This window comes from Tauraco erythrolophus, chromosome 7, assembly GCF_009769465.1.
Source record: "Tauraco erythrolophus isolate bTauEry1 chromosome 7, bTauEry1.pri, whole genome shotgun sequence".
Classification (NCBI taxonomy): Eukaryota; Metazoa; Chordata; class Aves; order Musophagiformes; family Musophagidae; genus Tauraco; species Tauraco erythrolophus.
The window spans coordinates 26459309-26473956 of NC_141471.1; the positions used below are offsets into that span (position 1 = coordinate 26459309).

The 14648-nt window shown below is 38.6% G+C and overlaps 1 protein-coding gene across 4 annotated transcripts in view; it reads left to right on the forward strand.

The window, feature by feature from the left end:
• ANKIB1 (ankyrin repeat and IBR domain containing 1) overlaps positions 1 to 14648 on the forward strand; it is a 102172-nt gene that overhangs the window by 42054 nt on the left and 45470 nt on the right. For all 4 annotated transcript variants that reach the window (XM_086614304.1, XM_086614306.1, XM_086614305.1 and 1 more), the window contains exon 3: positions 13450 to 13750. In XM_086614304.1, the coding sequence (XP_086470430.1) occupies positions 13450 to 13750 (301 nt within the window). The remainder of the gene's footprint in view (positions 1 to 13449; positions 13751 to 14648) is intronic.

Genomic DNA, 14648 nt, shown 5'->3' on the forward strand with positions numbered 1-14648 from the left:
GGAAGGGATGCTACCCAGAGGGACCTTGACAGGCTGGAGAGGTGGGCTGGTGCAAACCTCATGAGGTTCAACACGGCCAAGTGCAAGGTCCTGCACATGGGTCGGGACAGTTCCAAGCACAAGTGTAGGCTGAGTGGACAGTGGATTGAGAGCAGCCCTGAGAAGGAGGACTTGGGGGTGTTGACTGATGAGAAGCTCAACATAAGCTGGCATGTGCGCTTGCAGCCCAGAAAGCCAACCGTATCCTGGGCTGCATCCAAAGAAGTATGGCCAGCAGGTCGAGGGAGGTGATTCTGCCCCTCTACTCTGCCCTCGTGAGACCCCACCTGGAATACTGTGTTCAGCTCCAGGGTCCAAAGTACAAGAAAGACATGGACCTGTTGGAGCAGGTCTAGAGGAGGGCTGCAAAGATGATCCAAGGGCTGGAGCACCTCTGCTATGAAGACAAGCTGAGAGAGTTGGGGCTCTTCAGCCTGGAGAAGAGAAGGCTCCGGGGTGATCTTATAGCAGCTTTCCAGTACCTAAAGGGGACCTACAGGAAAGCTGGAGAGGGACTTTTTACAAGGGCGTGTAGTGATAGGACAAGGGGCAATGGATTTAAATTGAAAGAGGGCAGATTTAGATTGGATATAAGGAAGAAATTTTTTACATTGAGGGTGGTGAGGCACTGGAACAGGTTGCCCAGAGTAGTTGTGGATGCCCCATCCCTGGAAGTGTTCAAGGCCACGTTGATGGGCTTTGAGCTACATGGTCTAGTGGAAGGTGTCCCTGCCCATGGCAGACATGTTGAAACACGATGATCTTTAAGGTCCCTTCCAACTCAAACCATTCTATGATTCTATGACTGTGTCTTCCCATGTCAGGTTTTGTTGGGTTTTACTCCATTTGCAGTCATGTTGAAAATTAGTTTCGGATGTATTAAAGGCAGACGTGTGCAGCCTGTTTTTCAAAACATGACTTCTCTCAAGTTTAGAGGATATTAGGGGATTTTTGTACTGCAAAAGTTTATGTCTGCTGAGCTTCAACAAGTCAAAATGCAAGGTTCTTCACCTAGGTCGGGCCAATCCTAGGCACAAATACAAACTGGGCACAGAGTGGGTTGAGAGTAGCCCTGAAGAGAAGGATTTAGGGGTGTTCATAGATGAGAAGCTCAACATGAGCCAGCAGTGCGCTCATGCGCCCTAGAAGGCCAACCGCATCCTGGGATGTATCAAGAGAAGCGTGGTCAGCAGGTCAAGAGAGGTGATTCTTCCCCTTTACTGTACTCTTGTGAGACCCCACCTCGAATACTATGTCCAGTTCTGGTGTCCCCACCATAAGAGAGACACAGATTTGTTGGAGCATGTTCAGAGGAGGGCCACAAAGATGATCCAGGGGCTGGAGCACCTCTGCTACGAGGACAGGTTGCGGCAGTTGGGATTGTTCAGCCTTGAAAAGAGAAGACTTCGGGGGGACCGAATAGCTGCCTTCCAATACCTGAAGGGAACCTACAGGAAGGCTGGGGAGGGACTTTTTACAAGAGTGTCCACTGATAGGACACGGGGAAATGGGTTTAAGTTGAAGGAGAACAGATTTAGATTAGATTTTAGGAAGAAATTCTTCAGTACGAGGGTGGTAAGACTTTAGAATAAATTGCCCAGAGAAGTTGTGAATGCCCCCTCCCTGGAGGTGTTCAAGGCCAGGTTGGACAGAGCCTTGAGTAGCCTGATCTAGTTGAGAGGCGTCCCTGCCCATGACAGGGAGGTTGGATTAGATGATCTCTAAGGTCCCTTCCAGCCTATGCCATTCTATGATTCTATGTCAAGGAGAAATATTGGAGAAAACCCTGTTAAATTCTTTGTGGCTCTTCTGGATTTAGAGAAGTGCTGTAGTTGATTATTTTCTGATAAGCTTGAAGCTGCTATGAATTTCAGATTTATTTTTTTCTCCTGGAGATGCAAATAAAAAAAGAGGCTACTTCAGGCTATTTCACTCCACTGTTTTGACTGAGACAGAAGTTCTGTAAATGTTTAAACTTTGAGATCCAAACTGACCTAAATCATTCATGCTGAAATATTCAGAAAGGTGCAACAAAATATGTTCTTTCTTTTTCAAATTTCTGAAAATCTGTTCAGTGCTTTGCCAGTAAGACAGGTGTTACCTTTTAAATTATTCTGGTAGCTGTACTTCTGATATAAATGTGACCTAACAAAAAATAAGAAGGTTAGTAGCAGCTCTTTGTGTAAGTAGGGCAAATAAGAAAAACATGGAGTTATTAACCAAATCAACAGGGTCCCAGTGTAAGGAAATTTATATTGAATGTATGGACATATTCAGAAGTCCTGGAGGAGTCTTTTTTCTCTTTTTTTTTTGTTCTTCATGGTAACTCTTTGAATTATTAAATGTATTTGGTGTTTTTCAGGCAATTTTACAGCTCATTTGGGGAAAAAAAAATTAGGAAGGTATGATAGTTGTGTGTGCTTCTTTCCTAAAAGTAGTTTTTTAAAGTTTTGACTTCTGATTTTAGTGTAAAAGATATCCACCTAACTATTTTCCCTTTCTCTCACACAACAAAAGAATTCTGTCCTGGTTTAAGAACTTAAAATGTTACTAATTATTCACTTTTGAAAAAACAAAAAGCAAGCTTCTTTTTAATTATCAATGATTACATAGATAAATTGAATATTTAGAATATAATTTTATTTAAGATTAATTTTATTCATGAAGGTATGTCTGCATTGGAATTAGTTATGCTAAACTCCCTGTATTGTCACTGTAGACCTAGGTAATAGATCTAGCCAGAATAATTACTGGAAGCAACAGCACAATTCATTTTCCTGTGAAGTTGACCTTAAAATATTTTAAATTAGTTGTGTGCCAGAAGTGCCTGTTTCTTCCCATGGATTATAAAGGAAATCTAGAAGAACTGGATCAGCTGTAGTTGTCTGCATTGTAGATCACCAGAGCTGAGAAGATTAGTCTCATCCTAGAATATGCTAAATCATGTGAAATCGAATAGTAAGCACCTGCAAAGCTGTAAATTGAATACTTTCACGATTTTACAGCAGTGAATACTTGGGGGAGATACTGCTTGTGATACAGTGTTAAACGTTTAATTTTCGTGGTCTGCAGTGAATGATCAGTGCAGCATTTGGATCCATCCAAGTGCGAGCACTGGTGTCTCTCTGAACATTTTGTTTTCATTCCACTCACCTGCTGAAAAATACCCAGGTTTTGGTTCTGTAAGACCCTTTCCAGATTAGTTATTTTATATGATTATGAGGCTCGGTCAGCTACGGAATGTTTTGGAATATGAAATATTGAAGGAAATTTTAGATCTGAGGTAGGAGAATAATGTATGAAGAGCATGATCTGACCAGGCTTTTTGGGAGTGTTAAAAAAGAAGCACGAGAACCAAGTGAATTGAAATCCCCATGACTTCAGTAACAGGGCATGTGACAGGATGGTAGAAAATAGTTTCTTATAAGGTCATTCTCATGATAGCCAGTCTCAAGAGCAGTCAAGAGGATGGAGAAGTGATAAAATTAGGAAGACTTTAAAATTGAGCCGGTTCTTATTGTGACTAAATCCTCACTGAGGAAGACTGCCAAAGACAGAAAGCAGTGGGGACACTTAAAGGAGCAGCCACAGACATGGAGGAGCAGCAGTAGTGTTTGCTTGGTTTCTCAAAGGCTCTTAACCAGTTGGGCACTGTCTTCTAACGTACAGCTAATGCAGGCTGAAAAACTCAAACCCTTATCTGACTTATTCCCTTGTTGTATTGTTGGGTTTTTTTTCTCCTAAATCTCAAAATCTTGTTTAAAAGCAGTTCTCACTAACTAGATGTGTGGCCTCCAAGGTGGCTTCCCTGGTGCTCCTCATGACTTCCCCACAAAATACAAAACAGTGGGTAGACTTTATCTTAGTAGTAGTCTCACCTACAAGCAAAGCTCAAGTGCCAGTCAGTTGCTATGTTTTCAACTCTTAAAACTGACCCTTTTCCAGCTGATTTCTGATTATTTTAACCTTGATAGGTTGTATGTATGTGATGCCTGCAGAGTTCGTCGGTCACAACACAGCCTTTCTGTCCGGTTACAGGTGCCACTGTTGAGTGTGTTGAGTTACTGCTTCTCCTTGCTTCTCCTTGTTTTTGAATCATTGTGTCAAATGGCTTAACTTCACCCTGGGGTTAGAGGCACACGTGGCTTCCTTACCAGAGAGATCTGTTGGCTCAGCAATTACTGGAATGGTGACTAAGAGACTTGCAATTCCTGATAAACAGAAGTAAATTTATCAGAAATAACTAATTAACTTTTACAGCTAAATGCAATATCTGGCTGAAATATTCGGTGACATTGTATATAAATCCAGTTTTCCTTTTGATCAAAATACAGATTGTGGATGATTTGATTTTTTAAATTTGTAAATTTTTTCAATTTAAATGTATATAAAATTACTTCATTGAGATATTTAAGGAAAATAAAAATTAGTGTCATTAAGGATCAAGCAACACAGATTGAAATTATTTTTCTGGAGGGAGAGACAGAGTAAGATGTGGCGATCTGTAATACATTCATAGTTTTAAGAACGAGAAAGAATAGAAATGATGCAGAGCCTGTTAGTATTTGCTGTGTAATTTCATCATTATTGCTATATAAGTAATATCAACACTAGATGTCATACGCTGCTAGGTGATTTATGAGCCGATATGTAGATAGTGGTCCCTGCGCAGAATTACAAAGCTGTATGTTTAAACGGGGAAGATGAACCCACTCGTCGGTAGTTTCATGCTTGTTGTTTCCTCTGGCGTTTGTTTGAAATCCATCTAAAAATAATAGTCTCACAGTTATCTGAGAAGAGAATTCAGTGTGGGTAGTCTTTTTGGAAAAAAACTGTGTTCAAAGGAGGGATTTGGAGAGAAGGCTGGAAGGATGACACCTAAGTTCGAGAATTGCTTCTAGCTGTAGAAGAAAAACATAGAAGAAAGGGCCAGAGACAGAGATTAAAATGATACAGCTTTTGCATTGCAGAAGACATTTAGTCACAAAAGCTGCTGGTAAGCAGCCAGTTCCAGTGGAAGCCTCTTCTAATTTGGCACTCAGATCTTTTTCATTTGGAATCTCACTCCGAATGTTAAAATAAATGCCAGAAGTGACATGGGATCGTGGAAACAGTATTCTTGACTGTCCAAGGGAACACCAAGCTCAAGTAGCTTATAAATAAATGCAATGGTTTTCTGGTTAAGTATAATTTAAGGATGTTGTTGATCCTTTTTGCATCAGAATGGTTTTATTCTGTGTTTTGGTGCTGCTGTTCCTCCTAACAGGCATAGGAACCGTATATAACATGATTTTTTTGGCCCACAGTATACCAAGTGTAAGGATTAACCAAGTTTTGTGTTCCTTACTTTTAGTCTACACTATCTTTGGATCTGTGTTCCACAATTCAATTGTATCCTTTTACCACTCCTGCACATTGTCCTTCTTGTTTTTCTGTATTGTACCAAGCCAAAGATTACTATCTGTCTAAAGAAGGTCATACTTAATCACATTGCTGACACAAAACCACTAAACCAAAGAAACTTTTCAACCTATTTACATCTTTTGATTAAAGAGAATAGCAAGTTTCTTATTGATGCATATTTGTGTAAGACCTTTCTTAGGTGTCTTTAGGTGATGGGCTACTATGTTAACATGAGTCAGTCTAGAACTGGAACTCAGACCCAGATGCTGACCTACCTTTAATCACTTTTATAGTCTTTTGGAAACAAACTATTTCAGGAAACCATTGGTGAAATAATAGCAATACAGTGAAAAAGATAGTAAGGCTTTCTAGAGTCAGTTTAGGAGAGAGTGAAGACAGTGCTTGTATTCTAGGCAGTATTTTGGTACTGAACATTACATTAAGTCCATAAGTGAAACAGGCTCAGAAGAGCATATGTTGGCAGAGTCAAAGATTTCCATTTGAACCTTAGATTGCTCTAAGTAAAAGACGTGAGTCATATGCACCATAGGATGGACTTGGTTCTCAAATTGGTGGTTTTCTCTGAAAATCTGCAGAAATTGTTTGAGTACTCAGGAAATGGATTTAACCCATTTTGCCAGATGTACCGTACTTGTTAGGAGTCATATGAATGGGAACAAATGGGAGGCATTTCTGTTTAGAAAAAATACAGAATTGGAGTCCAGAGTGGAGTACTTGACGTAAGGAGTTTTGATAAGTCTGTGAGGACTTCAAATTTCTGAAGGAAGAATTAGCTCTTCACAGGCTTGTATCAGGAGTGAAGACAGTATCATTGACAGTCTCTTAGATGCTTCCTTTGCTGTTAGCCCAAATCACCTCTGGTATAACCTCGCTCCTTACTTTAGCAGGATAGTACTAGTGTTTATGGAAATTATGGTAGTGTTAGTAACAGTTCTTATGCAAGGGGACAATTGAACTTCAGGCTTATAAAAAGTCAGGATAATAGTCTGTGTTTTTTCTTTGATAAATGGTTAATGATCTGTCAGCAGATTCCTTATCTTAGAATAGAAATAGTCACTGTCTCCTACTCAGGTTGTTTACTGCATACAGGAGATTGCTGGACTGTAAGAGCTTAAAAATCTTAATAAAACAGGGAAGAAACTATAAGTACTAATAAAACATAATGAATAAAAATATTGATAATTACTTTTACTAGATGTGGCTTTCAACATCAGGTAAATAAGAATACTTCTGACAAAATTATTTAAACCAGTTTATACTTCTATAAAGCTGTAAATAATGACTAAAAAAATTTCTTCAAGTGCTTGCTAGTACAATGTGGTTGCTTTGTTATAATACATTTGGAGGGAAAAATACTTTGAGTTAATGAAGTAGAATCGTAGAATCATTTATGTTTAAAAAGACCTTTACGGTCATCGAGTCCAAGCATTAACGTAACACTACCAAGTCCACCACTAAACGATGTCCCTAAGCACCCCAACTACAGGGCTTTTAAATAACTCCAGGGATGGTGACTCAACCACTTCCCTGGGCAGCCTGTTCCAGTGCTTGACAGCCCTTTTGGTGAAGAAATTTTGACTAATATCCAATCCAAATCTCCCCTGGAACAATTTGAGGCCGTTTCCTCTGGTCCTATCGCTTGTTGCTTGGGAGAAGAGACTGACACACACCTTGTTACAGCCTCCTTTCAGGTAGTTCTAGAGAGCGAGTAGGTCTCCCCTCAGCCTCCTTCTTTCCAGGCTAAACAACCCCAGTTTTTTCAGCCTCTTCTCGTAGGACTAGAGCTCTAGACCCTTCACCAGCTTCATTGCTCTTCTTTGGACACGTTCCAGCACCTCAATGTCTTTCTTGTAGTGAGGGGCCCAAAACAGGACACAGTGTTCAAGGTGCAGCTTCACCAGTGCCGAGTACAGCGGGACAATAACCATAATTGTTGAAGGTTTTGATGCATCAATATTGACCTGCTGTGTTGGAAGCGGAATGATTCAGTAATTTTATGAATAAATTCATTGCATATGAGTTTTAAATTACTAAGTAACAGGGCTTGCCTCTTCTGTATGTTTTTGTAACTCATGTCTTACCCATACTTCTCTCAACTCAGAAAGCTGTGAGCTTTAGGTTTATACCTGCACTGGAGTTCACCGTGTAACATTTTTAATAGCAAGCTGGACTTACATGGGCTGTCTGACCCAAGGACCAGAGGAGAAGCTGTGAAAGGGAACCTTGTGCAAATTAGTCTACCTTGTTGCTGCAGCTCACCTTTTTCTCATACCTTACTGGTCTTGCTTAAAGCAATGGTTAAATGTGCTCTGTAGTTTATATAGTATACATGTGCTTTGCATTCAAAAATCAGTAAATCTTTGAGCAAATTCAGACTTGCATTAGTCTCCAGCTGTCAGAACTATCTTTATAATTTCATTTTGCACTAGTTTTTGTTTTGGCATTATTTTTCTATACATAGCTACATTTTATTATATTTTTATATGCATACATATATATACATATGTATACTTATAGCTATAAATATATAACATTTGTTTAGAGAGACAATGAGACTCTAAATGTTGTGGTTTTCATCCCCTAAACATGACAGATTTTGTTAAAACCTGAAGGAATGTTTGTGTTGATGTTAGTTTCCCCAGAGTGAGGGAATGTGCCAGTTGTTTATTATTCACGTTCACAGCCTTGTGATCTTGAGTCTCTTGCTGGTTTTCTACAAATACAGATAGTAGTAGGTGTGAATGTTACAGCTCTTTCTTTTTTGTCACTTTTTTCAACACTTTTTTCATTCTTTTGTCACCTCAATTTGGATTCTGCGAAGAGCTACAGTTTGAAGCAAAATCTGGAAATTGCAACTGGAGTAAAGTCTGACTGCCTTGTGGTTAAATGGTATTTCTCATAGGCAACACATATTTTCACTCTATTTGCTGGCAAAATTTAGCTTTTTATACCTCTGAAGTTGTGAATCAAATTGCAGGCGTCTATAGCACTGCTCTGTGAAAATCCTACGCACCATATACCACTGGTAAAAACGGGGCCCTGTCAAATAATGATTTGTGGATGTAAAATGAATTCATTTACCCTTTTGTGAACGTTAGTCATCTTCTCTGAACTCAAAGTGATGGATTCAGCTGGACTTTTCAACGTTGGCTTGAATTCCCCTCTAGACTGAAGAGTTGACCCTTGGATTTTTGGAAGAGAGGAGAGAAAAAGAGGAAGTATTGTGGCACTTTAAAGCCCGTTTATGTCTCCAGAGTGAGGTGCTGGATGCCTTTGGCAGCTCCGATGTTTGTCATATGCACTTATGACAAGCAAGGAGAACAAGTAATTAAAACTAATTTTTTCCTCAAATCCAACAGTGTTTTTGCAAATGCCACAAAATTGTTCTAAAAAAACTGTGTGTATTTTAAGTATATATTTGAGAGCTGCCTGCAGTAGATGGTTCTTGCTGAAGATTTCAGTGTTTTTAGAGATGGTTGGACAATTTTTTAGCAGATAACTTTGCCTGAAGGGCAAATGTTGAGCTTAGGCAAGGGAATAGCCTTCTAGGAAGGTATTTTGGGTTTATCTCTTGGAAAAAAAGAATCTGCTGATACTTACTGCTGCAGGGGTTCAAAATCTACTGTGTTGATGGACTTATTGGAGTAGGGATATTCTTTGTGCTATGATGCAATAGTAAAACAGTGCAATGACACTTTCAAATATTTAAATCCGTTGTAGAGCTCTTCCTCATTTGGTGAACACAGAAAAGTGCTTTTCTATTTGTTTAACAATAGAGAATCTGCAAGCAAGCAGGATTTAAGTATTTCTCATTTTAGATCAGTATATACATAACTTTTTAAACCAAGAGTTTTATTGTTTTTTTCTTGAGAGCTTAATTTTATGGTGGAAAAAATTTATACTCATACTCACTGCTAAAGCTACCTTTTCAACTATTTTTTAATCCTTTAGAGATAAATTTTGGGTTTAAAAAGGGGTACTGGTTTGACAATCTTCAAATTCTACTTTTATGCACAGTTTCAGCCTCTGAAGTGTTAAGGATAAGGTGAAATACCTACCTCGAGCTATGACAGAGCATTTGTACTCATTCAACGTTTGTGTCTTCTACACGGGTTCTTCTATAAACCTACACAACTCTTAGTAATGAAAAACTAATAGGTTACAGAATATAGTCAGTTGAATAGGGATCAAATCCCCATAGCTTGGGATTATTAAAGAGAATTTCAGTAGAGTTGTTGGGAAAAATATAGTAAGCTTTTTTAAAAGATAGAGGAAGATGAATACAGGCTAGATGGTCTCTTTAATTGATTCTATTCAGTTAACCCTGTTATTACGTTAGCAGAGGTTATGAATATTTTTGTGTGTGTAAAATACTGTTTTGTAAGAAAAAGTGTCTGATTTATGTCTTTCATGGATCACTACAAAAAGGTTGTGCTATTCTGAAATCACGTGCACTGTAACCTAATTCAGGAGTGAATCACATGCTATAGACTACCACAGCATGGAATTCCAGAGATGATAAAGAACTAATTATTAAAAACAGAAATGTACGTTATAATATTATCAAGTCTAGAAGGCAATGATTAGATAGCTAAAGATATTGGAGAAACTTCATCTCATTTGGGAGGAGACAATGAAGGTGTTCTCGCAATTAAAAAACCTCAAGACAGAAACCACAGACAGTTCTTCACTGAATTTTAAAGTAACTTTTTACTTTGATTTAAAGAAGTAGCAAAAATCAGTATGTGGAATATAAAGCAACTTGAAGTGAGAGGAAAAGATGTGGTTAACGAATACCCAAAGGACTCTCCTCACATTAAAAACATGCAGGTCTAATTAGTGCAGCCATCCAGAATGTTATATGGCCTAAGTGCAAACTTTGAAATAGAGTTCAGGCACTTGATTTGAAAGACCAAGTCCACCCTCTTTGCAATACTGAATTGCTTCTGTTAGCGTTGTACAACGAGCTTGGTGCTATGCCTCTGTGCCAGCTGAAGCCTTTAATGTCGATACTTCCTCTGTTGTGTGTCCTCAGGGATTCCTGCTGAATGCTTCTGTACAGAAACTGGTACTTTTGCTGCTGTACTGCAGTCCACTGTAGTGATTGCAGAAGGGATCTGACCCCTTCTTTATCGCACTTCCCCCTCTATTCATTCCACAACTAATTTGAAGGTATCAGATGTCTGCTACCTTTACAAACTTTGTGTTACAGACGTCAGGTAAAAAATAGCGAGACCTACTGACTTGAACATCAGTGTTATCTAGTTTTAAAAATTACTGAAAAAGGAGCCACACGTGGAGCCTTTACAATCTTTAGCCACTGACTCTTTCTTCCCAGTGCTGTGATCTCTATTTTTTTTTTTTCTTAAGGAAGGTGCAAGAGTTTTGGAGTGGAACGTTAGGAGATATTTGGATAGTAAATGCCATGAGGCATTTATGAGGAGGGCATAATAAAATTTTGAAAACCCCACGTTTATTTTATCTTGACTTAAGGAATCTGAATTGAAAAATGAGCAACTTTAGATTTTTCTGTTCATATTGCAGTTTGCAAATGCATTGAAGACTAGGTTGGGTTGATCTTTACTTGAAGTAAAAATGTAACAAAAGGAACTGTGAAAATAAGTTAACAGAAGAAAAGGTATCGGTGTATCGTAAAACAGATTTTCTTGCAAAAATAAAGAAACTCAGATTTTAGTGCATGTCCAAAGTTACATCTCACAGAGACGACGATAACTTACATTTAGCCTTGTCTTTTCTGTATCCAGGTTTTGCAGTGGGTACCTGCAAAACCTCGTGTATAAAGAATCTAGCATTCTCATGTCTCTATAGAATTCATCTCCTCATCTCTCAATGAGTTATCCTTTTGCCCTCCCTCTCACCCTCCCTTCCTCCTCCTTCTCTCCTTCCTCCTTGCCCGCCTTCTTTCTTTCTGTTCTCTCCCACCTTCCTTCCCCTCCTTTTTTTCAAGCAAATTCATTTTATGTAATTGTGAGCGTTTTGCCTATGTCGCTAAATCCCTCTCCTCTGAAAACAAAAACTTAACAAGCAAACAATATGTACTATCACTTTTTTTGGCAACACCTTTAATCACAAGTTTGGCATATTCGTATTTCCTAACAAACGCATCTATCATGTCAGCTATCATGGAATGAAAGAGAGATTTCTCTAAGGAATATTTTTGCTGCCAAAATAGGGCAACATAGAGGAGGCTGTTTTGGTTTTATCTTTTCCTCTGAATGCTTTGTCACCATTTACTTAAAAGAACAATATTTTAGTTATAAGTTTGTTTTTGATCTCAGACTGTTCAGAGATTTTCAGAGGGAGGAAAAGACAGAAATTCAGCTGATGGAACAGCTGTCATCAAGACATCCTTCTACTGCAGGACCAGATCAACTGTGCCTAAATTTTTCTACTGAAATACTTGTCCAGTCTGTTTTCAATAATTTGCAAAAGGGAAATTCCACACCCACCCTGTATAGCCTCTTCCTTTATTAATAAAATGGTTTCAGGATTATTCTTTGTCCTGAACAAAGTATGGGAGAACTCTGAGGAAGGCCTGTGTAGTGCCTGCAGGGATGTTATTTAGGGACAAGGGAAAGGGGAGGTGGCATTTAGACTTGTAACCATAGCATAAGGCAATAACTGAGGTAAATAATGTTTTATTTGTCAGTTTGGTTACCAAGTTCTGCTCTTCTCTTTTCACCAAGAGCAGTATGGTCTGATTTTGTATTTAGGCAGTGCCCGCTTTCAGGTGCCTGTTTTAAACTGAAAGTGATTGGAACTGGTTTTAGTTAGTCTTGAGGGTGAGGGCAGGGAAAGTGGAAGCTGGTCCCCTGCAGTGACTTAATGAGGATTCCAGAATAACTGTTTTTTTCATATCTGCCAACTGTTTGGAGTCAGGGAACAGCCTGGAGAGGGGATAAACAGTGACTTCTGCTGGTTTTATGTGTAAGGGCCTTAAGAGAGCAGTGCAAGTTCTGCAGTGACTTCTTGAACGTGTGCGCCATGCTTCTCATCTAGTCTGGTATTACCTCTCTGGGAACTGTCTATCCTTCCTACCTTCACATGGAGTTCTTTCACTGTTGCTGTCTCTCTGATCCCAATCCCACAAAGAGATGGTGTCTCTTACCTGCCATTTCCTACCATTCACCCTCCCTTAAGAAAAAAAAAATATTATTTTATTGTACCTCAAAAGACTAAAGCAAGTTTGGCTTCGTTGGGCTTGTATGATGTCTCAGTTCTCCCATTTCAGAACTGGATGGTGACTTCTATAATTCTTTGCCAGCAAGAAGCAGCAGAGAGCTGTGTTGTCTCTGGAGCTGTCAGGAATCAGGTTTATGATTCCAGGAATCAGTCTGTTGTTTCCCTTTCATTACGATCCTTTTTGCCAGTATAGTTTATTGTCCACTTTGAACTGCCTCTAAAGTGATCAGGTGAAGACTTTGCTTCTTGCCAGTTGATGTCATCTGCGTAGGTGAGGGTTTACATTATGTTGCACTTCCATATACTCCAGACTGAGAAAGCAAATAGAGTCTTTCCTCAATATAGGCAGTGCTAGCAGGAAAAGTATTTCATACATTTTCAAGAAGTAATAAGTAGTGACTTGACATCTGACTAAAGATGCAGGAAAGGAGAATGAATTTTTAAGAAATTGCTCTAGCAATAGGTATTTGCAAACTACCAAATGCACTACTATTTAGGACACAGAGTAGAAAAAAGAAAGTATCTATTTCATCAATCTTGTGACTAATAACATTTATTACAATAATTATATATTTCAGTAATTCATCCATATCTTGGCTATTGCTCCTAAGAGAAATGGAGGAGACCCATCCAGTTGTAGTTATCTATTTAGAATGTTTATCACTTACATAGATAATCAAAATCTTGGCAGGAGAAGAGAGCTGTCATAATAGACCCTTACCCCTTCATGGAAATGAGTGGAATTGTGTGCTAAATAGTTTTCTTCTTTTTCACCTCTTGCAGAACTTTCCTGTTTGTTAGAGATGGTAACCCAAATAAACGGAACGTGCACAATGAGACATCTATGCACTTACTGTGTATGGGACCTCAGATCATGATCTCCGAAGGAGCTCTTCATCCTCGCCTGACACGACCCTCAGAAGATGACTGCAGAAGAGCAGATTGCCTGCAAATGATCCTGAAGTGGAAGGGAGCAAAGCTGGATGAAGGACAGTATGAACGAGCAGCCATTGATGCTGTTGATAACAAAAAAAATACACCTTTGCACTATGCTGCTGCCTCAGGGATGAAAACCTGTGTTGAGGTAAAAGTTCATAGATAATCACGAGTCTATATACTGCTATTAGTAAATGAGACGCACAGTGTTTTACGCAACTGTGTTGGGAAAAATTCTGATACGGTATATTGATTAACTTCTTAATTCTATTTTTCATTAATTGGAAAAATTTCAAAGATAAACAGCCTAAAACATACACTGTGTGTAGAGAACAATGAAAAAACTGGGTTACATATGCATTACCTTCATGACATAAACTCCTCAGCACAAAGAAGACTCTTGTAGGCTTATAAAAATTGGAAATAATTACAAGACTGTTACACTGGAGAAAAAGCTTTAAAGGTAGGCATAAGCATACCTATATGTGTAAAGAGAAGTGAAATAACTGCCTGAGACAAAATTAGAGCTCTTTCTGTTTTGCTCTGTAGCTGAGACTGAGAAATGCTGTACATGTTTCAAGAACAGGTTTGATGTCTTTAATTTACAATGCCCAGCTTTTTCAGAGGTTGCCATACATCTGTGCTAACATACTTAAATATAATTACCTTTTTACAAATGAAAAATTACTTTAATGATTGTGAAAGTAGTGGAGAGTAATGAGTAGTCAGGAATCATGACAACTTTGAAGGTCTCCCATCAAATTTATTTTTAAACTATGCCAAGTAATGAGGACTAGTATTTAATATTGCTGGTAATTTAGTTTAAAGAACACAAGAACAGACATCTACCCTTTTCAAAAACAGCTAACATTTTCATAAGTCTGTCTATTATAACGTCAGGATTTGTATTTTGAATGATAATGATCAATTCAGAGTTCAGCATTTCTGTGTAGAGTTTAGGTTATTTTTCTTCTGTATATAACTGCACGTTTATTGAGACTGCACTTCACTCATTAACTTAGTATCATCAGCAAAGTTTATCACCT